Below are 26,163 nucleotides of genomic sequence, written 5' to 3' on the forward strand. Positions count from 1 at the left end.
GACCGTGTTTTCCCAAAAAATAACATCTGATTGAGTAAGGAGGTAAATTCTGCACCCCCCAAATATCTCAAAAGGATACTGTTATTTGGAAGTTAATTATTTATTCCTGAACCAAGATCTAATTAGCAGTGTGAAACATCAACTAAAAATTACTGTCAGTGAAAGAGTAGTATAATGGACCCTCCCATATGGTTATGGGGCAAATAAACACTGGGAAACTTTTCTAATTAGCTATTTTTGTTGCTATCGTATTCATCATTATAAAGTATTGCACATTTTAAAATGGGACATTATTTATTTACTACAGGAAAATCACTTTAGTGTTTAGTTGGTACATAGTTGTAATTTTATGAATACATACTGCGGAATGTCCTAATTATGAATGGTGTATTATAGCATAGCATAGTGTATATATACACTATGTGTATATATATATATATATGTATATATATGTGTATATATATGTAATTACTGTCATATTATAAAATGCCAAAAATCATCATCCTGGAATGTTTGTGGTTTTCTGCCATTAAATCTTGTGGGTATTGTTTTCAAATTTGAGACACTCAGTACAGATTCGTAATAGTAGAAAATGTCTGGCATTACGGCATACTAGGAAAAACTGCTGCCTATGGTACCATCACCCCTTATGAGAGCTATTTTAAATCCCGGTTGCTCCACTTCCCATACAGATCTCTGCCAATGTACCTGGGAAAGCAGCTGACGATGGCCCAAGTCCTTGGGAATCCACACCCATGTGCGAGACCCAGAGGACATGCCTTGTCCCTGGCTTCAGATTGTACCGACTCTGGGCGTTGAAATCAACTGGGGAGCAAACCTGTGGATGGAAGACCTCTCTGTCTCTCTCTAAACCCTTTGAAATACATAAGTAAACCTTAGAAAATCAAGTAATGTTTAATTTTAACTCTCCAGTGCTTATAGTATTTTCTACAAGTTGCATATAATTATCCTTTAAAATTTTATTTTAAAAGAATACAGAAGCATATGACTATCTCTCAGACATTTTTAGTTCATATTCTGGATACTTCTGTTAGTTGATAGAAATTTCTAAGTAAATTTAATTTTTGATAAGATTTTTGTTTCTAAGGCAGCTGTTTTGATGGCAAGGTTATATATAAATTATTAAGCAGAATGGAGCTAGAGTATGAATGCACTTCTTTAAGCTTAAAACATATTTCAATGTACTTATTTGGTAATGCCTTTTGATATAAATCAATAGAGATTCAAATCAAAATTTACAAATCAATCAAGTTTCTAATGGCTGAATTTTTTTTCCTTTCCAGGATTAACAATAATAAGGTATTTTCCACATTTTATGATATTCCAAATGTTCTCAAAAACATTTTTGTTATTGACATCCTCAAGCATGAAGTTTACTGTTTATTACAAAGTTTTGTCCTCTGCACTCTCCTGAAAGGATTTAAGAAGGCAAAGCATCAGTTTAAAATAAATAGCATTTCATAGTTTAATTTTTATCAGTGCATTCTACTGTCTTTGTGTTCTTAATTAATGTTCTTACCCACTTTTGATATCCCATTTTCATATTTGGTGCGTTCCAACATATGATAGACTATCCTGCTTCGAGTAGCATTGCTGAAGAAGGTATCCTTATTGTTTATTATGAAGCTGTTAAGATAAGGAAACTAGTTTTAAAATTCAAATCACAGCACACAATCCAGTAGCAGTTACAAGTTTTTGGCTAATGAGCCGTCCGTTTGCTCCGTTAAAGCTGATACATTAGAAATATAGTAGTCTAAGGGAAACTGTCTTCTCAAAAATCAATTGATGGAGAAAAAGAAATGCACTCATAAATAATACAGAGAGTTATCAAATATTCATTTTAATATCTTCTTTCAGATTATCTAAGTGTCTTCATATTTCTTCTTGGGCATAGAGCAGGAGAGAATGCATTGTTCATTGGCTTCTATAAATTTTGTACGACCTTAAGCAATGTAGTTCCAAATAGAGTGCATTAAAAATTGATGTCATCCCCATACCACACATTCCAGTGCAGTTTATCTTATTTTCACAGCTTCAGAAATGAGCAACAGTCTTCCCTTCCCCCGACCCACTCAGTTTCCATGTGGGAAGGATAGCAAATGGCTGTGTGATAGACGATGTCATAGAGGAAAAGGGTTATTCCGAAAGGAAAGGAAAGCAAGTGCTTTAAAGTGCTTTTTTACTTAAGTGCTTTAAATATTGTAGGAAGCACACACACACACACACACACACGTATTCTATTCTCATTGAACTTCTGACAATTGTAGTTGTCTTAATTCAGTGATAAGAAATAACCATCTTGTAGGATGTTTGGTCCTAAATTCTTAGATATTATATGATCCTTAGCATCTACTGACTTTATTCTGGGTCTCATCTCCTCTAAACACAGATGACAACAGTGTCCTGCTAACTTGCTGTCCAGTATTCCACCTGACTTGCACAGCACAATTCGGATATTTTGAGCGCTCCTCTGCTTCTGGTGTGTCAGCCTCTCTCCATTAGGAGCACTGAACCTGTGTTGCTCCAAGGCTCTCTATAACTGCATTTCAACTTTATCTTATTTCTCATTGCCCAGAATTTTGTTTCATCCTTTGGTTCAATTTCCCAGAACAGACACTAATGTAGAATGGTGTACATTTCTCTATTTTTATGTCTCCTTGTTTAATTATAATTCCCATGCTTTTGTCTGACCTATCAGCCTGGAAGAACAGTGAAGGCAGAAGCTAGGCTACAATCCCCCTTATATTCTCATTATGTCATGTAGAAAGCAATTAAATACTATCTAAGTAAAATGTGTGATTAAATAAATGTATACCAGTCAGCAAATCCCTTAAAAAATATATTCTCTAATTTAATTGAATATTAAATTAAAATGAATTGCTGTTTTCATGACAATTACTTAAAGATAATTATAACTGCAATCTATTAATTAGGAAAAATGTTTTTTAAATATGCTTCTTAATATCCATTCTATTATTTTCATCATTATTGTTATTTTAACTGAATGTCTTATTACCATAGTAATAATTTCTAGTGAATTAACAACTACACTTCTAGCCCATGACTTTTGAATTAATTACTCATTACTTTCTCTCTGTAAGACAAAAGCTCTAAAATCATTTTAAAAGTTTAAAACAATTTAATAATATTCATTAGTGTTGCTCATCAACGAGGATTACATTTTAACACTAAGACACATTATCTATATTAACTCTTAAACAATGAAAATAGATGAAAATGTACTTTTATTTCATAAACAAGGCCCAGGGAATAAGAGATATAAAGGCAAGTGATAAGGAGGCTGGGAGGGAAGAAAAAAGAAAGAAAGACAGGAACTCACTGGTGAATTCGTGCTCTGCTGAAGGGACCGGTATAGCAGTCCGATTCCTCTAATTCTGGAAAAGCTGACTTGTCAAGAACCATTGGATTGTGAGACATCCAGTTTTTTACTCTTTTAAAATAATTTTGCATTCTGGAACAAAGTCAAGTTTCAGAACTGGATTAGGGTGTATGCCAGAACCATGTCAACCTTCTACTGAAGCTTGCTAATGTATGATAGGGAACACAAACATGAACTCTCCTCCACTCACACACACTACATATATGGACAAATGAATAAACAGCAAAACAACCAAATCATGCATTTGTTCAAACCACTGCAAGGCAATTATGTTGTCCTCATAGAATAGAACCTTATGGGAAAATTTTGCAGAATCATCATGCATGACAGTAGAAAAGAAAGCAAAAACAGCATGAAATTTATTATAGCTCTCTCTGTGTGTATATAGGTATGTATATGTATATAGGTAGCTAAATAGATACAGAACTCCATGAGTCTTAAAAACAGGGGGGAGGGGAAATAAGTCTCACAAATGTAGAAACTGAAAAGAAATAAACAACTCTAATACAATAGTTCAACTGGGATGAGAGTTACAGATGTGGTGGAAACAGCAAGAGTTCTGGAATTAAACAAAGCTGGTTTAATAAAGAATTCCATCATGATAAGTTTACGCACTTGTACGTCTTATTTACTTGTCCTGGTGTTCTCAGTCAAAAAAACTAAAATAATGGTGACCCATCTGCAGTTGAAATTTTGCATTTATTTTAAGCCAACTCTTTAACAATAAAGAGAAGGCAAAGAGCCACTAGATGCCAGTTCATTTTTCTTCTTCTTTTGGAAGGACAAAACATTTGGTTCAAAATAATATAAAAGTAATATTGAAAGTATTTATTTTGCTTATGTATTATTACAGAGAAGGACTCTAAGATCACAAAATATCACCATATTTTCAAAGGTCAGTGCACACATATAGAAAACTCTGGATAGATTTTGTATCATTATTCCTGCCTTTTAAATGTTAATCATTGAGAGGTCAGCATTGTGGTGTTGTAGGTTAAACAACCGCCTGAGTTGCCAATATCTCACATTGGCATCATTCAAGTACAGAGCGCTCCACTTCTGATCCAGCTCCCTGCATATGGCCTACCAAAGCAGTAGATGGTTCATGTCCTTGTGTCCCTGTACCCGCAGAAGTTCCTGGATCCTGTCTTTGGACTGGTTCAGTTCTGGCCATTGTGGACATTTAGGGAGTGAACCAGCCAATGGGAGACCTTCTCTCTATATCTCTCTGTTTCTCCTTCTCACTAACTCTGCCTTTCAAATAAAAATAAACAAATCTTTTTAAAAGTAAAATAAATGTTAATTCAAAAAAAAATAAGTGTAAAAAAAAGTGTGGAGGTTAAAAGTGACTGAACTTATGGAAAATATTTCAGATTTTTGCACTCAGACTCCTGATTTTATGAGAGAAGAAGAAATATTGCCTGTCCGCTTCACTAAGTGGTAGCATGATCGAGTCAAAGGAGAAGCTGTGATTGTGCTTTGAAAATGTTGATGGACCTGGAGCCATGGCCTAATGGTTAAATTCATGCCTTGCATGCGCCAGGATCCCATGTGGTTCCCGGTTCGTACCCCCACTGCTCCACTTCCTATCTAGCTTCCTGCTTATGGCCTAGGAAAGAAGTAGAGAACAGTCCAAAGCCTTGGGATTCTATTCCATATAAGAGACCCAGAAGAAGCTCCTTGCTCCTTGCCCCTGGCTCCTGGATTCAGATCAATGCAGCTCTGCATTTTGCAGCCATTTGGGGAGTGAACCAGTGGATGGAAGATCTTTTTCTCTGTCTCTCCTCTGTGTAAATCTGATTTCCCAATACAGTGTATAAATCTTGACAGAAGGAAGGAGGGAAGGAAGGAAGGGAGGAAGGAAGGAAGGAAGGAAGGAAGAAAGGAAATGTTGACAGACTTCAGGATCCATGGCTATATTAACTATGACAAAACTGTAAACTAAAAATGAATGTGGATTTTGAGAAATTTTTTATGGAATTAAAGTTTTTTTTAAAATGATCACTTGAGTGAATGTTAGAGAAAAATAAAATAACAGAAAAACTGTACCGTGTTCACTTTGTAAGTTCCAGTTTGAATACATATGGAATGCTCAACTTCCAAATATTTTCCGGACTGATTTCCTGGCCTGTCAGGTACACTCCATTAAGCTGTGTAATCTTATTTTCCCACTATGAATTGCAGGGTTCTCTCTGACTCTGTTTGGAGAGATGCCCATCATTCTGACAGATTCCCTGTTCCGTTAAACATTTCTATGTTGCTTACCATTCCTGTCTCATGTCTGAATTCTTTCTTGTGTGAAGGCAAGAACCTATTCCACTCATCCCCACTAACATATTTGGAGAGCCAGCTGGGAGAGAAGAGGACATGGTAAGTTTAAGCAACCTGGTCGTGAGGAACACTTCACATCTTGTCTATGTCTCCTTTCTCTGTTTTCATGTCTGTTTTGCTTGTTCACAGTCAAAAGTCACCTTACTTCAGTCATGATGGTAAAGAGTGAACAATTAAGTGCCACTAGGTGTTCACTGCAGTAAGTTGCCCATGACAGAATGAGCTGGTGTGAGTGTAGGCAAGGAGCCCTAGGTGTATCTGCTGAGTGAACAAAAAATCCACACATCAGGCACAGTGTACAACACAGCTCTCCAGTCCCTTGCCATCAGTCCTGTTAGCAATGATTCGTGAATACTGTGGCTTGCACACTCTCCTTTAAACTAACCACATTTGCTCTTCTCTGTTCTTTCTCTTTCAACCAATAATGCTTTTGCTGTGCCCAAGCAGGCCACTCAAGGGGTATCTCTCTGTCCCTCTTCTGTTCACTATTCCTCCTCTCTAACATCATGAAGGAGAGACAGTGCCTCTGCTACAACTGGTCACACAGGTTTCTCACCTGTAAGAGATGGCATAGTTCATTAACCTCTTTCATTTTTATATATGTTTTCTTCTTTCTTTGCAGCCTATTGTTAATTTTACTTCAGCTCCTGACTTTAGAGTACGTGATTCTCTATCATGTTGCTTCCTGATGTATTTCACTGGTCTAAGCAAATGGATTAACAGGATCCAAGGTTTTTCTATGCTGTTGTAACTACTCAGGTAGCAAGACTTTCTGGTGTCTTTCAGTATATTTTTGCATTTTTCTCTTTCCACTATTGAGTGTTCCTTGCTTTTAAGAATTAAGTTTCAATGGAATTAGCATAATCTGCCTATTCTTTTTAATATTTATTTATTTTAATTGGAAAGGCAGATTATGGAGAGAAGAAGAGACAGAGGGAAAGATCTTCCATCCTCTGCTTCACTCCCCACATGGCAACAATGGCTGGAACTGAGCTAATCTGAACCCAGGATTCAGGAGCTTCTTCTGGGTCTCCCACACAGGTGCAAGTTCACAGGCTTTGGGCTATCCTCCACTGTTTTCCCAGGCCATAAACAGAGAGCTGGATAGGAAGTGAAGCAGCCAGTACATGAACCAGTGCCCACATGGGATGCTGGTGGTTGGAAGTGGAGGATCAGTTAGTTGAGCTATTGCATCACTCCCCTCATATCCACTTATTTTTAATACTTGAATGATTATTGCAATTTTGATTAGGGACAGCCCATAGCTTTGGTTAAACTTCACAGATTAAGGACTGGCAGTGAGGCATATCATGTTAAGCCACTGCCTGTGGCACTGGCATCCCATATGAGCATTAGTTCAAGTCTTACATGATTCATTTTTGATCCAGCTCCCTGCTAATGTGCCTAAAAATATATCATAACATGGCCCAAATGGTTGGCCCCTTGCACTGCTGTGAAAGACTGGACGAAGCTGCTGGTTGCTACCTTTGAGCTGGCCATGCTCTGGCAACTGCAAGTATTTGGGCAGTGAACCAGTGCATGGAAGATCTCTAGGCTTCTTCCTCTTTCTCTGCAAGTCAACTTTCAAATAAACAAAGAAATAAGTAAATGCATTTTTGAAAAACAGTTCTCAGGTTAAATTCTTTCAATGGTATAGAATTTTTTGACTGCTGTTCCAGGTGATTTAGATTATGTAAGTGTATTGTAATGTTATATAATGATATCAAGTTTATATTGTGCTTATTAACAGTTTTACTTCTAGATTAGCTTTATAATAAATTTGCAAATACAGAGTAAATTCTGTATATGCAAGCTTTTATGCTGTTATGCTAAACTGAACCTACACAGATTGGTTTAGAAAAAGTATGTCAATTCGAATGCCTGTTGTTGGGTCTTTGGTTTTCTAGTCAGTTGCTGTAAGCATATTTCTGGTATGAACTCTTAAATTGTTCTGATTATGTTATGCTTTTAGTTCTTATCCTAACATTTAACTTTTCATTTCTCACTTTTGTGACCAACCAAAAAAACAAAGTGTATTCTCTTGCAGCAATCTATTGTGTTCTGTACTATCTCTTAAGTACTGATTGCAGGAAAGCATTGACGAAAACACTGAGTATTAAAAGAGTTAAATTGTTTTAAAATGTGGATATAGTTTCAAATATTTGATCACTTTTTACTTATGATTAAATCTGGTCTAAAATGGGTAAAGTTACTGTAACTAAAGAATATAATTTCATGATGTTAGGAAGTTCCATTTGACCAGATCCTTTAAGTACTCTTGCAAGGCATGTTTCACAGAATTTCTGAAAATCAAGGTTGTGAATTCTTGAGTGTTTAATGTTTGTATTCAGGCACATGGGAATTTTAAAGAATGTACCTCTTTGGCTTGGTATGATAGCCTAATGGCTAAAATCCCTGCCTTGCACGTGTCCTGCATGCACTGTGATCCCATTTGGGCACTGGTTCTTCAGGCTGCTTCCACTTCCCATCCAGCTCCCTGCTTGTGGCTTGGGAAAGCAGAAGAGGATGGTTCAAAGCCTTGGGACCCTGCATTTGTTTGGGAGACCCGTAACAAGTTTCTGGCTCCTGCCTTCAGATCAGCTCAGCTCTGGTCATTGTGGCCACTTGGCGAATGAACCAGTGGAGAGGAGATCTTTCTCTCTCTCTTTCCCTCCGTAAATCTGCCGTTCCAATAAAAAGAATACATTTTTAAAATTGCATCTCTCATCCTGTAAAGATAATAACTAATTTGGCTATTGGGTATTATTGTAGATGCTGTCAAAATACGAAGTGATGGTACATTTTTACAGCCTGGAACTCTCCCTGACTTGCAGGTCAGATTCTTAAAAGAGAGACTGACAAAAGCTTAGTTAAAGCTAACAGCAGTCAGGAGGTGCAGTGGAAAAAGAGGAGGGTCCAAAAGAGACTTAAAGAGGACTGAAAACAGTTTTTCAGTTCCCCAGTAGCTCAGTTCCAGGAACACAAGAACGTTCTAAAAAATAAGGAAGCCCAGGGAAACATCTAGATTCATTCAAAAACTCAATCTCCAGTATAATTTTTTCAAGTTATGTAGTAACATTGATTAAACCCAGAAACTCAAGCCCATAACCAGTCAACTGAGTGGTGAAAATACAGAAGCCAGAGGATGCAGAGACACGGGTCACAACCTTTCCTTTAAGTTAAGACACACAGTAAACACTGGTTAAGTCAGAAAACACAGAAAGTGTGTCTCCATGGTGAGTGCCACTTAAATTTTAAAGTCCAGGAGAAGTGGCTAAGCAATCAGGGGGACAGAATTGTTACTGCATTTCTATTCTATTCCCTTTCAGATTAGAAACTTACTATTCAACAATTCTCTCCACCAGGATATACAGTTTGGTCCCCAGACCTTATAAAAGGATGATTAAATATTTATTGTAAAATCTAAATACAATATTAAAGAATCAAAGAGAATAGTAACAAAATGGGAGCTTGATGTATATAATTTTACAGCTAGATTTATTTTGTCCATGTAACAGTGAATTTGAGGAACTCCCCCGGAAAAATAAAATACAGGGGAAGGGACAGAAAGTTTTGCTGATTAACTAAACATTAATGGACTTGTTAAAGTGATGATCACATTTGGTCTTATTGGAAATCACACTGTCCAACTCATGGGCACTGTCTTATAAGGAACTTGCCTATGACTGTAGATCTAGGCCAGATCAACCTGATTTTAAAAGAAAACTTCAAAATTGAGAAGTTGTACTAAGCACCATCTTGGCTGATATCCTGAAAACTGCTCTAATGTGGACTTTACCAGAGAGCCCAGAAGAAGAGCAGAGAGCTAAGTACCAGGGGCACTGGAAGGATAGGTGGCAAATCTATTGGTAATAATTTTTTTTTGCTGTCATCAGCAATCAAAGATACACAAGACTAATCCACTCCTTAATGGCACCTCTTTTAGAAGTGGAAGCCAGGACACTGGGCAAACAGCTTTGCAAGAAGCTGGTTTCCAGAGAGCCTGGTCAGCTCTGCCAAGTTCTGGGGCACTGGAAATAGAAATGCCTATAGGACTGCCCGGAAATGGAATTACCTAGGGCTCCCAAGCTCTCTTGTTGGGTGATGTGACCTGTCCTATGGACTATGTAAAGTAGTTTTTTCCATCACCTTTAAACACTGTAGTACAGATAGCAAGAAAATACTCATTTGCACTTCTACATTCATATGTCAGCTGGAATGCAGAAATTGAGACCTTCATTCCAGTTATCCCCATGATTATGGATAACTTCATTTGAAGGGAGAATATTAGGAAAGAAGTTAGAAGTTCGTCTCTGTGTGTGAGGGGCTCTGGAAAATTCTTGCAGGAAGGTAAAAAACATAGCATTGTTCAGCATAAACAGGCGAAAACCTTAGGAATCACCAAATACAAATCCTGCTCAAACCCATATAAATGTACAGGTAGTTACAGCCATCCGTCCCCCAAGGATAGTCTCGTACGGGAATTCTCCTGCCCAGCACCAAGAGAACTAACTTGCCTTACAACAGCGGATAATAAATCTTGGGAGGAACAAACCATTTCACACCTAAAAAACTGTTTGTTCAGAGAAGAGGGAGATTGGAGGAGAAATGACAGGGAGAAATAAACCCCAATTTTTAAATTATTCAGTCTGAATACAGTCAGTATGTTCAGCTCTCAGCTCTTTGCTGATCCTCATGTTCTATTCATTAAACTATGCAATCATAATTTCTAACTCTGAGTGACTGGGCACTCTCAGAGTCTGTGGAGTGGAGCCCATCCACTATGGTGGATTCCCTACCCCACTAAAAGTTACAACCTTGTTTCTCACTCATCTGTCCCACAGCATAATTTTTTTTTACATGAAACAAGAACCCGTTCTACTCATTTCCATTAGCACTATTAGAAAATAAATGGCATTATCAATATAGGATTTAAACACATACTTCTTGTCTAAGCGTACATACTGTCTGATAGTGAGACATGTTCAGAACTGTGCTTGAGTATTCAGAGAAAAGGATGCCATTCGATAATTTCTTTCAACCTTAATTAATTTTTTTCATGCCTTAACTAAAAAAAGCGAATGAAATAAATAATTATAATACAGCATGCAGCACATGAAAAACACGAATAAAAGTGTGTGATAATACAAATAAGGAGTATTATCTCTACTGTTTCTAAAACAACTACCACTATCATATTACCAATACAATATAATAATTTCTACTCCTTCTACCTTTTATCGTGTGAAGAAGCTTATAAGCTCAAGCTACCATGGTGTAATGGAAGATGATTTCTAGTTCCTTTGTTAAAATTAGGGGAAAGTTAAAATGATTCTATGAAAATGAAACATAAGTTGGTATTAAAATGTCAAATTCTTGGCGTATCTGTGAAACGGGTAGGAAGTATGTAGAGACGGGCAGCAAGTAATTTGTTCTGCCTGATCCACAATATTGCTACCTTCTTTTTGTCTCCTTGGCAGGATCCTTTGAACATTTTTAATAACTGAATGTGGGAAAAGGCAAATTGTAGCAATAAAAGAGATTGCCATTTTCTCTTAATCTGCCTGGAGAGATGATGATCTTGAAGAGCTGCACAATTTCCTCCTCGTGATTTGGCCTCCAAATGTTTATCCATCCAAATTAATCATGCAGATCTTTTCCACTCCACGAAAGGAAAGGCACAGCTTAAACCAATGGGAACACTTAATTTCTCACTTTTTAAAATATTTATAGTTTTAGTTTCAAATATTATATCAGAAATAACCACACACATACACACACAGCTGCATACAAGACATTTAAACTGTCTTTCTCAAAGGCAAAGCTAACTCATTGGAATCTGCCATTTCCTTAATTGAATATCTTGAACTCAGACAAGCCATGTAGCAGATTTTTCCCCCAGTATAACGTTACATAATTCCACCAACTCTTTTCTTACTTATTTCCTATCCCTTTCCACCTGCATAAGCAAACAAAGTCAAGAGATTAGGAGAACAATCTATAATAAGTAAATTTTACAATTTTTCACAGGGGTGGATTAAAGCAAGAATGAGAATGTTTTAATAATCACTTTGAATAATTGATACCTGTAGTTCCATTTAATGAATTTGAACATAAAATAATAAACATAAAAGATAACACATTACAACAAAGGACAAATGTTCATTTTTCTAGTTTTGTTTTATAATTGATTAGTGTGTTAAAAACACATTTTTCCACTATTAGAAATGTTATTTCCTTGGAATTCAGTACATACATATTCATCATGCAGTCTAAATGCTAGTTCATTCTAAAGTGATATAAATGACAACTTTATGTCCATATATAGGCTTTGTTATATTTTTAATATATAAGATTTTATTATACTGCTACTTTCTGAAAGAAAGGTATTTATTCATTAGGTAGCCTGCAAACCATGCGTCCTGAAAAGTCTCACTAATTCTGTAGTGGTATGTGAACCAAACGCAGGAGACTTTACCAATCAACCAGCAGTAAGTAAGCCAATGCAGAGCTAAGCATGAAAAATACACAGAGGTGATCTTATGTATTAAATTGCTTTGATTTTGTTATGCAGAAGTGGCATTGGGAATTTGCTACGTAGTTAGTAAATGATGAGAGGTCATTCACATCTGCTTACAGTAAATCCCACCTGGTTGAGTGGTATCTCTTAAAAAGGCCATTTTCATTACTAATGATTTTAATATTCATTTAAATTTCAAGTTATTTCATTTCAGTTTACTTTCTTATTTTTCCAATAATGAAACTCCTTTTATATTTTTTAAGACTTATTTATATTGGAAAGTCAGATATACAGAAGGAGCAGAGACAAAGAGGAAGATCCTCTGTCCAAGGACTCAATACCCAAGTGACCGCAACTGCCTGAGCTGAGCCAATCTGAAGCCAGGAGCCACTAGCCAGGAACTTCTTCCAGGTCTCCCTTGCAGGTGTAGGGTATCAAGTCTTTGGGCTGTCTGTCCTTCACTGTTTTCCCAGGCTACAGGCAGGGAGTCGATTAAGAAGCAGGGCTGACAAAATCAGAACTGGTATCCACATGGGATCACGGTGCAGTCAAGGCTAGGACTTTAACTGCTAGGCTACCATGCTAGGCCCACAACTTCTTGATTTTTATGTTAAACAATTATGATTTCCAAGTTCAAAATTATATTCAACCATTTCCTTAATAAAGGAATTAAATTTATTGAATCTTTTCCTAAAATCTTCTTTATTCACAATATATGCTTTCTAATCTAACATCTGTGTCCATCTGACTTATAATACTTTATTACATTTGACAGAGACATTTTTGTTACATTTACATGGTTTTGTCTTTGTTAACTGATTCTATTGCAATGAGCAAAAAACAAAACAAAATTAAACAAACGAACAAACAAAAACAGCCAAGGTCGCAAAGCATTTGGTCTGAGCATCCAATGTATGAAAGAGCATTTCCTTCAGTTAAAAAGTTCTTGGGCCCTGACACAGTAGCCTAGTGGCTAAAGTCCTCACCGTGCAAGTACCAGGATTTCTTATGGATGGCCCACATGCTTGGGACCCTGCACCCGAGTGGGCGACGCTGACAAAGCTCCTGGCTCCTGGGTTCGGATCACTTAGCTCCTGTCACTGTGGACACTTGAACACTTGGGCAGTGAATTAGCAGAAAGAAGATCTCTCTCTCTCTCTCTCTCTCTCTCTCTCTCTCTCTTTACCTCTGTAAATCTACCTTTTCAATAAATGTAAAATAAAAAAATGCTAAGGATTTCAGGCAGGAGAGTTTCTGACATCTCAGGGTGGTGGTTTGATTAAATCGGTTTTCATTTGACTACTTCTATTACCATACATAAAGAGCTGGTGTTTTGAGTAAATGTCCTTGAAGATAAGCTTGAAGATAAGTTTCCAGTATAAGGATGAGAGAGTCAACTCATCCTTGTATCTTAGTCCTTCCTGGTAGAGTTAGAGTGTGGCTTCAACTCAAAAATGCTATTCAGTGATAAACCACTTCATCCTCTCAAAGTTAACCTGTACCACTTCTCTCAAGTCAGAGATTGTGGTGAACAAGGTAGCAAGCCTTTGCTGAGTCTATTGTTCTATTACTCTAGTGGGTCATATTTTTACTCATCAATCCATTTCAAAACTATAATCAAAATCTTTAGATATCAATTTTGAATTAAAACCCTCCTTCCACACATTATATAAAATGGTTTCTGGAATGACAATATTAAATAGTAACAAATATCCTGATTTAAACATTATTCAATTTGATATATATCATTCTGAAAATCTCTTGAACAAATCAAAAGAATGTTTCTTCATGAAATATACAACTATTGACATAGATAACTGAATCTTTTTCCCCAAATGACTAATTAGTATAAACAAATTACACAAAAATCACATACCTTCCCTTTGACTTGCTCCTCTCATCAGTGTAATAGCATTTTTTCCTAAAGAAAGAAAAAATATATATAAATCATCTGAAGAAAGTCACAGGAAAATGCCATGAAATAAATGAGTGAAAGCATTCATTCATGTGAGCATTTCTATTTCCCAAGTTCCATGTGGCTAAGAAATAGAATATACTTGAAATAAGCCAGGATAACATAAAGAACATAGAATTTGCATGGTTTTAGTTTCAGAATATAAGTTATCAACAAAACTGATACCTTAAAAATCAATAGAACATCATAAATATACATAATTTCCATAGTTTAGAAAGTCCATCATCTCCCACGCAGTGCCTAAAAACCTGAAATGCTTTCTTGTGTTATGGGAAGTTGTTCATCCATCTTTTTAAAGATATCCATATTAGAGTATTTTGGGGGGCTCAGTGGCTAAATCCTTGCTTTGTAACTGCCGGAAATCCATATGGGCACCAGTTCATGTCCCGGCTGCTCAACTTCCCATCCAGCTATCTGCTTGTGGCCTGGGAAAGCAGAAGAGAATAGCCCAAAGCCTTGGGATCAAATCCCTGAAGGAGACTTGGAAGAGGTCTCAGGCTCCCGGCTTCGCTTCGGATCCGCTCAGCCCTGATCCTTGTGACCACTTGGGGAATAAACCAGCTGATGGGACAGCTTTCTATATGTATTTCCTTCTTTCTGTAAAACCTGCCTTTCCAAAAAAAAAAATAAATAAATCTCAAAAAAGTAAAAGTGCTTTTGACTTATCAAGGAATGGTAAACTGGTACTTGGAGGAAAGTATAAATTGGAAGAAAATAAAAGGGTCTGAGACTACAAGGAGCTTGCTTTACAGCTTAATTTGAATTGACAGGTAACTTTAGTTGTAACAAAATGAAATAACACTGAAAAATAGATACTGTTAAGAACACATCAAGGAAGGGGAACTCAGTTTTCATGGAGGAAACAGGACACAGGAAATCTCCTCGAGGATCTGCTACCTGTATTGTCTATTGAAGCATGAGGAGGAGTGATTCTTAGGGTGAAATGGATAGATGTAGCATTCTAGAGAGCTTTTTGTTGTGAATTTGCTTGCTTGCTTGCTTTGGTGGTGGGGGGTTTGTTTTAGAACCTAAAACAAGTACAATAGCTGTGCTATACAAGCTGCATTGATAGTGGAGGACAATGGCAAAAGAATATAGGAGATGATGAATAGCGCAGAGATTATAGGTATTTTGGAAGAAATGCTAAGGCTTTGTGATGAAAAGTGATGAGGAAACATTGAATGTTTTAGGCATCAGGGTTCATTTAGACAAAATAATGACAAAGGTTCATTCATTTGCTAAAAGATTGTCTTTATATCCTCATTTGGGAACTCAGGAGATGATAATCCAGGTCTCTTTAAATATGTATCTCTACTACTGAATGCATTTCAGAGGTTCAGGAAAGTCATCCAAGGGAAAGTATTGAGAAAGCAATTTAACAGTCAAATATTTACTTCTAACTTTCTTTGATACTGTATTTCACTGGTCACACTACCAGACAATAATTTTGATGTATTTTCTGACATATTCAAACACTGAATTCAAATGCAGAATTTGAGGCACATTGCATGGATCCCAAATTAGCACTGTAAAGGCCATACCAGTTCACTTTTCAGATACACAGGGAGATTTTTGTGCATACATTATGCTAATACTAGTTTATTGTAAATCCATTCTTTTCTACAGGAATGGCACATGACTATCTTCTGAAACAGGATGGCTTCTGAAAGACACTAGTGCTAATTGCTTCGACTTTGCACAACTGCTGCACACTTGATTCATTGTGCGAAAACTAGTACGAATTTTTATGCTTGATGAATTTGGAGCTGCATTTACCTCATTCAGTGTTTGACAATACTTCACCCATAATAAACATTTACTAAATAAGGTATCAATAGTAAGACTAACAGCAATAAAAAATAAATATTAAAGTCTTAATTTTCTGCATTAATGGGTATCCCGGAGTGTGATTAAGAGAAGAGACCTATAGTTGTCATTATGAATAGTAGATATAATTTATACTTAAAAAAACTTTGTGGAGAAGGGGGCCGACTGGGCAGGGCCAAACAAATTTCAACTCAAAATAAAAAGAATAGAAATCAGGATGGAGCACATGTCATTCCAACCCAGGCTCTTACAATAACTGGTATACAGAGGCAGGGATACTATGCCACAGAAGGCAAAGGCTGTGACGGGTGAGGGGAACACCTGTGGGCCTCATGTGAACTGGATAGGGGAAGGGACTGATTGGGTTGACTGATCAGAATGGTGCAAGCAAAATTAGAGTGGGCAAGTGTTGGTAGGGCTTTGCCAATTCATCAGATGGCAGAGACTGGCACCAGGGCAAATTCTGCCAAGTTAAATGCCAGAACCACCTGGAGAGTGCGCAATCCAGAAGTTGGAGTGGCCTAGTAGGGAGATAGCGGGCACCTCCCTCGTGGGTAACTACTCCCACTGGTGAGCATGAAAATCAGGACAGGGGCAGGGTTGCTAAACAGAAAGGCACCTCCCAGTATGTGTGTGGGCTGGATAGTAGGCTCGTTGGGTCGAACTAGGCTTCAATGCCCATTGATAAGTTCCAGAGCTTAATGGGAGGTAGGATAGACTGAACAAGCCTGCGGTACATATTCGCAGGTATAGGAACTAGGGAAGGGAGCAGGCCTGGTGGGGGACCAACCATATGGTGTTGGTTCTAATCTAGGCAACTCCACTTCCTATGCAGCTCTCTGCTTGTGGTTTGGGAAAGCAGTCCAGTATGGCCCAAAACCTTGAGACCCCGTACCCGCGTGGGAGACCTGGAAGAGGTTCCTGGCTTCTGGCTTCTGGCTTTGGATCGACTCAGCATCAGCTGTTGTGGTCACTTGGGGAGTGAATCATCAGACAGAATATCTTTCTCTCTGTCTCTCCTCCTCTCTGTATATCTGACTTTGCAATAAAAATAAATAAATCTTTTAAAAAAATCAAAAATAATCTAGGCTGGATGTTTGATGTTTTCAACCCTCTTACAGAATAGTTATTATTGATCCTGACTACATGTAAATGTAGAGTTGTATTTGATTGGCTATATAATAGCATGGAGTTTCTTCTTGCCTTTGCAACCTCTTTGCAAGCTTCGCTACATTTATTCTGCTTTAATTCTTACATAGTAATTTCTTCTTCTTCCAACATTGTGGAAGGACTGCAGAAGTGGATAGGGGTTGTTTTTAGTTATATTTCTCTAAAAATATACACTGTACCTATTATCCATGAAATCATCAACAGCCTCCAGTTTTCTTTAATTGTCCTGCAAAAGTGATGCTGAAGGACCAAATGCTTTACTACCCGAATTCTTCAGCCTATAATCGTTCACTGTCATCATTCCCCAGATTTAGATAAAATGCTCAAGTTGTGGTCATGCAATAAGCAATCAGAAAACTTTTACAAGAAAGGTTGTAACTAATAAATCTACATAGAGCTCTATTTTGTAACTAAATTATAATAAACTCAAAAGCTAGATAATTGCTTGCAATAGCTCAAGGTAAAATTTGTAAACATAATTTAAATGTGTGTTCTAGGAAGGCATATATATTTATGTTTTCCTATTTGATTTCTTTATTAGTCTTGGATATAATTGTGCCTTCTGTTTTGGGGGAAATACCTCTAGGATCTACTCGAATATAAGAAATCGAGTGCTCAATTCTCTATTGTAGACTGAAGAGGTATTTAAATCCAACATATATGTACATTCTTATGAGTACTTTGAATTACCTCTAAGTTATCTATAATACTAATATAATGTAAATATTATGTGAACCATTTCAACGCTGGATTTCCTAGGGAATAATGGCAAGACAAATCCTGATTATGTTCAGGGTATAGTTGCACATTTGTTTTAAATATTTCTGATATGTGGTTGATTGAATCCTGAGATGTGAAACCCATTCAGGGCTGTATTATAAATTCTATAAAGTTCATATGTCATTGAATGTGGTAAATAAATGATTACTGCAAACTGGAGTGACTATCACAAAACACTTTTGCTGCTTAGACTATGTTAAGATGATATTCTGTTACTACACACTAATTGTAATTTCAAATTTCTATAGTACCTTATAAATAGAAAAGTTCATTATAAAGGTGATAGCTAATGCCATTTTAATTTATTTAGAAAAATGTTTCAAAAAACTCTAGCATTTTTCAAACAATTTTTTCAGAACATCAGCATCAATGGAAAAAAAGGACAGGTTATGTTACATAACTACTGTCTCCCTTATAATTTACAAAAAAGGTATGAGATTTAAAATGGCTGAAACCTCTGTATTAGAATCATTTGGGATGCTTGTTAAAATGTACATATTCAAATCTATTCCATGTTTGTGATACCAGCACTTCCATACTTTTGTCTTGATGAAAAATTTGTTTTGTACTTCTTCCCTAGAAATTTTAATGCATTCTAAAGATAGGAAATCATTTTGATTAAAGTTCCTTATGTCAATATATTTATTAATTCAGCAATAATGGAAGGCATTTGGTTACACACTTTGAAAAATGCTGCTTATTTTTGAATATATATATATATATATTATATATTGTGGATATCAATGATATTTTCTAAATATTTTAATAGCATAGCAATTATGAAGTATATGATAAAGCAAAAACGGATTCAGGAACGACAATAAGTGCATACATTCTACACTTTGATACATCACTCCTAGCCCCTGAATGTGTCAGAGCTCTTTCTTTAGATGCAGTCTTATCAGGACATTAAAAATGAACACAAGTTATGAAGAAATCAGACTGAAGTGAGCATCCTCTTTAAAATCTCTCCTGAGACAGATGGGTATGATGCATTCAGTTTTAATTCAGCTCATTCACAATCTGGCAAGGGCTTTGTTACTGATTCACATTCAATAAGAAGATATAAAGAAATTAAATTGATGAAAGCTTTATTTGTTTTGAAAATTCCAATCAGAAGAATAGCGATTATTTTTCCACCAAGAATTTATTGAAATTTATATTGAATTCATAAGATTGAAGGGATTCAAAGAGAAAGGGGGATGACTCTAAGAGGCTATCAGTTTTTTACAAAAATTTATAAAGTGTAGCTGAGATAAAGGAAACAGCTATAGGAAAAGTATGAAACTACAGACTGGAGACCACACGAGGCAGTTCAACTCACTGTGCTACAACATTTGACATAGAAGAAACTGACTTTACATTATGAAAGATAAATAGGCTACGGAAGGAGAAATATAATTTTGAGTTAAAAAGGAAAAACCGTCATTGAAATTATAAAATTTAAATAATTCTGGTAAAGAAAACATTTAACTGATTACAACGGATTCAATGTTTATTGAAGCCTGAATATCTAATGCTATTAGGAAGCAGGCTTCAAGGAAGTAATCAATCCTTGAGATTGGAGTCCTCATGAATGGTTTAGTGCTCTTATTAGAGAAAAAGCAAGCATTTGCTATGTTTTGTACCTTGTGAGAAAAAAAAAAAACACAAAATAAAACAACCCTTCAGTGTTTTAATCTTCCAATTTCCAAAACCGAAACACAAAGTTTGGCTGCTTAAGTCACATGATCCATGATAATTTGCTATTATATAATTGCCTTAGCAAAACATTACAATTCACAATTTTCTCTTCAACTGAATGAAATATGGATACAGTTTGATAGCAGGTACTTATGCAATAGTTTAATCAAGTGATGCCAATCCCCACCCACACAGCAAAATAAATCAATCTTTTGCACTTTGGCAAAATTCGGTTAAACATGAAGCTCACAGAGTGCAGCAAGCATATGGGGCATCTTTAAAGAGAGACAAAAGTTGTGAGCCCACACAGTTGAAACTTCTACCTTATATTGGCAATTATATTTAGGGAAAGAAAATAGTTTATAAAGATAATAAGCTTTTTTTTTTTTAAGTCCGTCTGTTCATAGAAAGGCTGCATTGCCCTGATTGTTTTCACTGCCCTTTAACAAAAGAATAAAAAACAATTGAATTAGTAGTAGGTGCAGGTGATAGTAATTAATGCATGATTGACTATAAGATTTAGTAAAGAATCTATGATATATTGCTTTATAAATTTCTTTCATTCATACACTTTGCTTTTATCTTGTATTCTTGACATTTTAAGTAATATTAGTTTAGGTTTAGTGAAATTTGATTATGGATAAATAAACCACCTGTCACTATGTAACCACATGTGCTACCAAACATGAAGTTCCTGGCTTCAGCCGGATGATTGCAGGTTTGAATGAGTAATAGGTTGCTGAAAATATTTTTTCTGAAGTAAAATAATAATACTATTTCGTGGGATTGTTTTTGTAATCATTCTTTAATAATGAAGTAAAACTAAAACAATTGGATATTGTGCAAAAGCTTGTGATGATTTCTGTATAAATAAAGAAGGCAACTTTTCTGAGTTGTCAATTATAAGCATCATGTTATAGTGGTCCACGTCTCTTCTTGGCTTCTCCCTAATCCACGCATCTTTTGCAAACTCTGAAGTCAGCTGGAGCTGGTCCCCAGCAACATACACATTCCTTTAATTAACTGAGGTTATTTCATTGCTTGTATTCTCCAGGATTTTGTGAAACATGTATATGTGCTATTCAGGACAAAAAGGAAGTGGTTTCCTGATATCAACAGATTATGACATATTATTGTGAATAGTTAATGGCCATGATGAGTTTCAATATATGTATAGAAGATTATACGATGTCAAACAAAAAAAAATTCAGATGCCAAAAATGTTAGCACAATTTCCCTAATGGCATTCCTAAGATGAGTTAAATATAATTCCTGGACTGAAATGATCCTCTTTGGACCTCAGACTATTTAATCACAATGCAGACAGCATCTCACAATTCCTTACTGGCTTCTCAGAGACCAAACTTCATCAAAATGTTCACATCTTTAAGAGCTGTCTGGAATCTTACACTATATTTGTATAAGGCACGTCTAATGTGGAAAAATGTTTAATTTTTATTACTTGTATGTTTATTTACCTAGATCTTCGGGGTATCAGTTGCTTTCTCCTAAACATTATCTCAATACAGACCTTTAAACCATGGTAAAGAATGATTGTAAACTAATTCAGGTTTTTAATTCTAATGTTCCCCTCATGGTTTTTCAAAATTTGCCAGTACATTATCAATTTATTTTTTATGGGGAATGTTTATGGTTACATCATTCAAAGTTTGAGGAATAAGAAGATGAGGATCCCCATACGATACCCTCATGATCATAGAGGTTCGTCATAAAACCTGAGAATGTCAAAACTGCCACAGTTGTGAAAACCAGGAATACATTTTTCAAATGCAATAACATGAAAGAAACAATGGGGAATATTAAAAAGACAGACTCATCATCACATACATTAACATAGAATGAAACATAATTTGAAATTACCTGAAGGGCATCCTGATGTTGAGCCTCTCTGCATACTTGCACAGCGTATCCCATGGAATGTGAATTTTAATGAACATGATATCAGGGCTTGCAATAGCTGGCTGCAAAGGAAAGCAAGACAGGCACCATTACTAGAAGCAACACTGGTGATGTCCTAACAGCTTTGATTGGGGAGGAAAGAACTTTGTTTCTTTGGTTACTCATGAAATCATTACCAATAATCTAAAGGAATGTGATATGAATAAAGAAATTTTAATAAATAAAAAGCAATAACACTGAAAATGTCATTTTATAAATGAAAATCACCTATGTGAATTAGTGCATTTTTCACATTAACAGCTAGCAAACTTCAGAGTTCTATATCATGATCTAAGGATCTGAACTTATTTTTGATAGTTTGGGGTTTTGATCTTGACCCTTTGATTCCTGTGTAAATGGAAAACAAAAATATCACCAGTCTCACTAGCCATTTGCTTCTTTTTCTTTTTTTTTTTAAGATTTATTTTATTTTTATTGGAAAGGAGGATATACAGAGAGGAGGAGAGACAGAGACGAAGATCTTCTATCCGATGGTTCATTCCCCAAGCAGCCGCAACAATTGGAATTGCACTTATCCGAAGCCAGGAGCCAGGAGCCTCTTCCAGGTCTCCCACATGGGTGCAGGACCCCAAGGTTTTAGGCTATCCTCGACTGCTTTCCCAGGCCACAAGCAGGGAGCTGGATGGGAAGCAGGGCCACTGGGATTAGAACCGGCGACAATATGGGATCCTGGCATGTGTAAGGCGAGGACTTTAACCACTACGCTATTGCGCCGGGCCCCATTTGTTTATTTTTCATAGAACATTTTATGAGTAACTATAAACTTCTCAATCTACTTGCTATTATATTTTAGGAAAAGATGGAGGATAAATCATAGAAGTCCAATAATCTTCAGCACTATCATGCTGGACTTAACCATTTGGTAATACATACATGCATCAAGATGTAAAACCTCCCATTGGAATTATCAATACAAGAAGTTTTTAAGCTGAGTTAAGCATGCTCTAGAATGACCAAAGGAATTTTTTTTCCAATCTAATTATTAGGGATTTGACAATTGAAGTTTGTTATTTGAGTCTTCTCACAATGTCATTTTTTTCAGAGAATTAGATATAGTTTTGGTTCATCTTCATTAAGATTCTAAGATTTGATTTAGCATGCTAAAATAAGTAGCTAATAACTGGCTTTCTTGGCAATGATGTTACTCATGTTCACATTTTATTAATAGTATACATAACTGCTTACAGAGGTATGTAAAGAAAAGTTTGTTTCCATTTATTCATACCTGCTAGGTTAGACACAATTGAACTTCATTTGCTTAATAGTTTTTTATATTTGAGTTAGATTGAACTTTTCAAGAGCTGCACTAATCTTAAAATCCAAAAAATAAGAAACAAATCTATCAAATTAATTTAAACGCAAATATGTTTAAAATGAAATTGCCAAAGCGTCATATTTCGATAATTACATATTGTAAATATGATTGGTTTGAGGATTTGCTAGAATAATGTTTCAAATTTATACGGACAGCATTTCAAAGTTTTTTCCTACAGAGCCACACAAGCGGAACAAGAGCCATAACCAGAAATGTCTGGCCAGCCTCTCCGGTGGGCACCCACTCAGCAAAGTTTGATTTAAAGAGTATTAGTAAAAGAGAAGGGGAGGGACATTCCATGATCAAACAAATTCAGTGTTTGTCACTAGAAGAAACCTTCATACACAGGTTCTTGTTGAAAGCATCTGTATAAGTAAGAAAGTACATGGAATATTCACATTTTTTGACTATGCATTGTTTTTCCTTCTGAACATATTGAGGTGCTAATACTTTGCCAAATCACCTTGGAAAAAACAACAAAATGTGCTTTCTTGTCAGTACAATTTTTGAAAGCCTATTCTTACTTGGAATATGGCCATTTCAAATCAGAAGAACACAAATATGGAAATCAAAACTGACTATTCCACTAGACAAACTATACCCTAAATAGATTTTTGGATCCTAAATAGACACAGGGCTTTTTATTCAGACTAGCACTGAAAATGCTGCATATGTTTCAGAAAGATAAATATATGATTTTTAAATGACAGATTTCTTATTCAAACAATTATTCATTTACAATAGCTTTTATTATTCTCCTGGAACTTTTCTAATCAAGGGAAAGGATATCATCATAATGTCAGTATATTTAGGCTCTTTTTGGTGTATGTGGTGGAACGGTTTCCATATAGGAACAAAAGGGGCAATAACTTTTTATGACATGACAATATAATACTTTCATCCTTTTAAATTACTTCTTCATCCAAGCTAAGCAAGATACACACTTTATGTTTTAAATTCCTCTGCTTTATCCATATAGAAAGTCTTATGCGCCAACTGTTTATGTTGCATAAGCTTCTCATTCTCTTACCAAGCTTAATTTAGATCGTTTCAATGCTTGCTGCCTACTTCCAAGTAATGATAGAGTATGCTAGATTGTTCATGCTAGTTGGAATCATACAGACCCAAGTACAAATTTCATGTTTACCATTTGTTATCTCTAAGACCTTGGGAGAGTTACATTATTGCCTCACATACACTTTCACCACCTGAGTAATAAAGACAATGACCTTTATCTCATAGAGTTACAACCTTTATCAATTACAGGGCATTTGAAGTGGCTCCATTTAGCAGACTTTCCATAAAATGTTTGCTCTCAATTGACTGCACATCTCTCAACTACATTCTGTCTAAAATAAACAGCATTGTTAGAGCATTGCAAGAGTTTGTTCTCTCTTTTGCTCCTCGAAGTAACTGTCTCATTTATCATTGTGGAGCCTGTTCCTTGATTTTGGAAGCTGCCTAACACTAATGTTCAAATTACATAAGCATAGAGCTTTGACAGATATTGAAGTATAAGAACCTGAATCAACATTTAATTTGAGAAATGAAGTATTTTCACCCAATAATAAATCTAAACATAAGCTGTTTTTTAAAATCATATTTCTGCAAATTCTGTAGCATCTTTAAAACTTTGTTCTGCATTTAAACTGTTTTTGACTCGATATTGTTCTTTGGAGACAGGATTTATTTAATTCAAGTCATGTTATCGCTTAGAATTCCATTTCATTGTGAGTGACACCCTGTTTTGCTAACTTTTGTAACTGCAGTGTCTCAACAACCTCTTCTGCAAGTACTTTCTCTCTCATTTACTACATTTACATCATTTGGAGAATTGCTGCTTTTTGTCTCATTTGCCCGCATATTTAACTGCTTCTTCTATTTTCTTGGAGTATTTTTAACTTCTATTATGTAGCACAAGAAACTTATTTTATTTTATTCATTTGTGTGTCTCAAGCCAGAGACACAGATCTCATTCCAAGTTTTCTACCAGACACATAGTAAGAACTAAGCATTTGTTGAACTTATTAACTCGTTTTCAGAGTTGAGGAACACAGGATACCAATAAACAAAGCTATTCTGGAAGAAAGAACTTTATCAAGACTTAAATTAACAGTATGAATAGCTTTCTTAATTCACTGCTTTCAAATTATAGCATTCCAAATAACTTAATACAGTTAAATAACTTAAATGAAAGGGGGCTTTTAGAGAGATGACTGCATTACAATGCCTGTCATCAATGAGCAAATGTTTAGCCACATGAACACACAGCTGGAACATATCACCATGTTTGTCCTATAGATCTTTCAAGTTTCCTCAAATTAACTTCTATTTTGTTATAATTTTACTTAAAATAATAGTTTCAACTTTTACCATTACTGGGTGGGGCTGGCAAAGAGAAGGTGGTGTTAGGAGATTGAACTTTCAAATTAAAATTCAAATATGCCAATCTGGTACTATCCTGTTCAACTCTGATTAAAGCAGGCTTCTCAGAGGGAACAAGCCACCCACAATCTTCACACTTCACATTACTATTTAATTATTCCACCCAACATTCTGAGGAGGTAGGCGATTTACTCTGGAGAGAAGGGGAAATTAAAAAGTGGGTTTTTATGAAGTCAGCTCACAAGCTTTGGTGCAGAGCAGAAATAAAATATATTTGGAAGCACACAGTTTGATGTCTATGAGAAAGACAAAATGCAGATAGACAAAGATGGACTTACAATGAAACTGTTCACTATATCTGGACAATAGGATGCTAGACTCTCTGCCATTGTCCATGCCCGCAATGATGGACATACGACTGTGTATGAAGAACTATATTTTAGTAATGATATACAGGAACTAGGTGGGGGGGAGGGAATTGGGGAGGGGATAAGGGAAATGCCAGGAGCCTATGGAATTGTCATAAGATGATAATAATAATAATAAAATGAGTTAGGTTAATGTACCTATCCTGGCAGTTTCAAATAAAATGTATATTGATTCACATGACTTCAGAGACACGTCTTTTTCTCCTAATGATGTTAGCATTTAAAAACATCAATATGTATGTGCAATTTAAAAACTCTTGAATTTTATTCTTGCGAGACTCAGTGCTTAGCTCCAGTGAGCGCTGTGTTTTAGAAATTAGGACATACTCCTTAGCCTTCACTTTTCAG

General features: G+C 35.9%; 1 protein-coding gene across 1 annotated transcript in view; it reads right to left on the minus strand.

Annotated features, from left to right (window-relative positions):
* The window catches only part of ANO3 (anoctamin 3), a 166,121-nt gene that overhangs the window by 97,530 nt on the left and 42,428 nt on the right, over positions 1-26,163 (minus strand). Inside the window, exons 4-7 of the mRNA XM_004585446.4 lie at positions 21,589-21,689; positions 14,149-14,193; positions 3,362-3,493; positions 1,541-1,647 (exon numbers count right to left, since the gene is read on the minus strand). Coding sequence (XP_004585503.2) covers positions 1,541-1,647; positions 3,362-3,493; positions 14,149-14,193; positions 21,589-21,689 — 385 coding nt within the window. The remainder of the gene's footprint in view (positions 1-1,540; positions 1,648-3,361; positions 3,494-14,148; positions 14,194-21,588; positions 21,690-26,163) is intronic.

Source organism: Ochotona princeps, chromosome 4, assembly GCF_030435755.1.
Source record: "Ochotona princeps isolate mOchPri1 chromosome 4, mOchPri1.hap1, whole genome shotgun sequence".
Lineage (NCBI taxonomy): Eukaryota > Metazoa > Chordata > Mammalia > Lagomorpha > Ochotonidae > Ochotona > Ochotona princeps.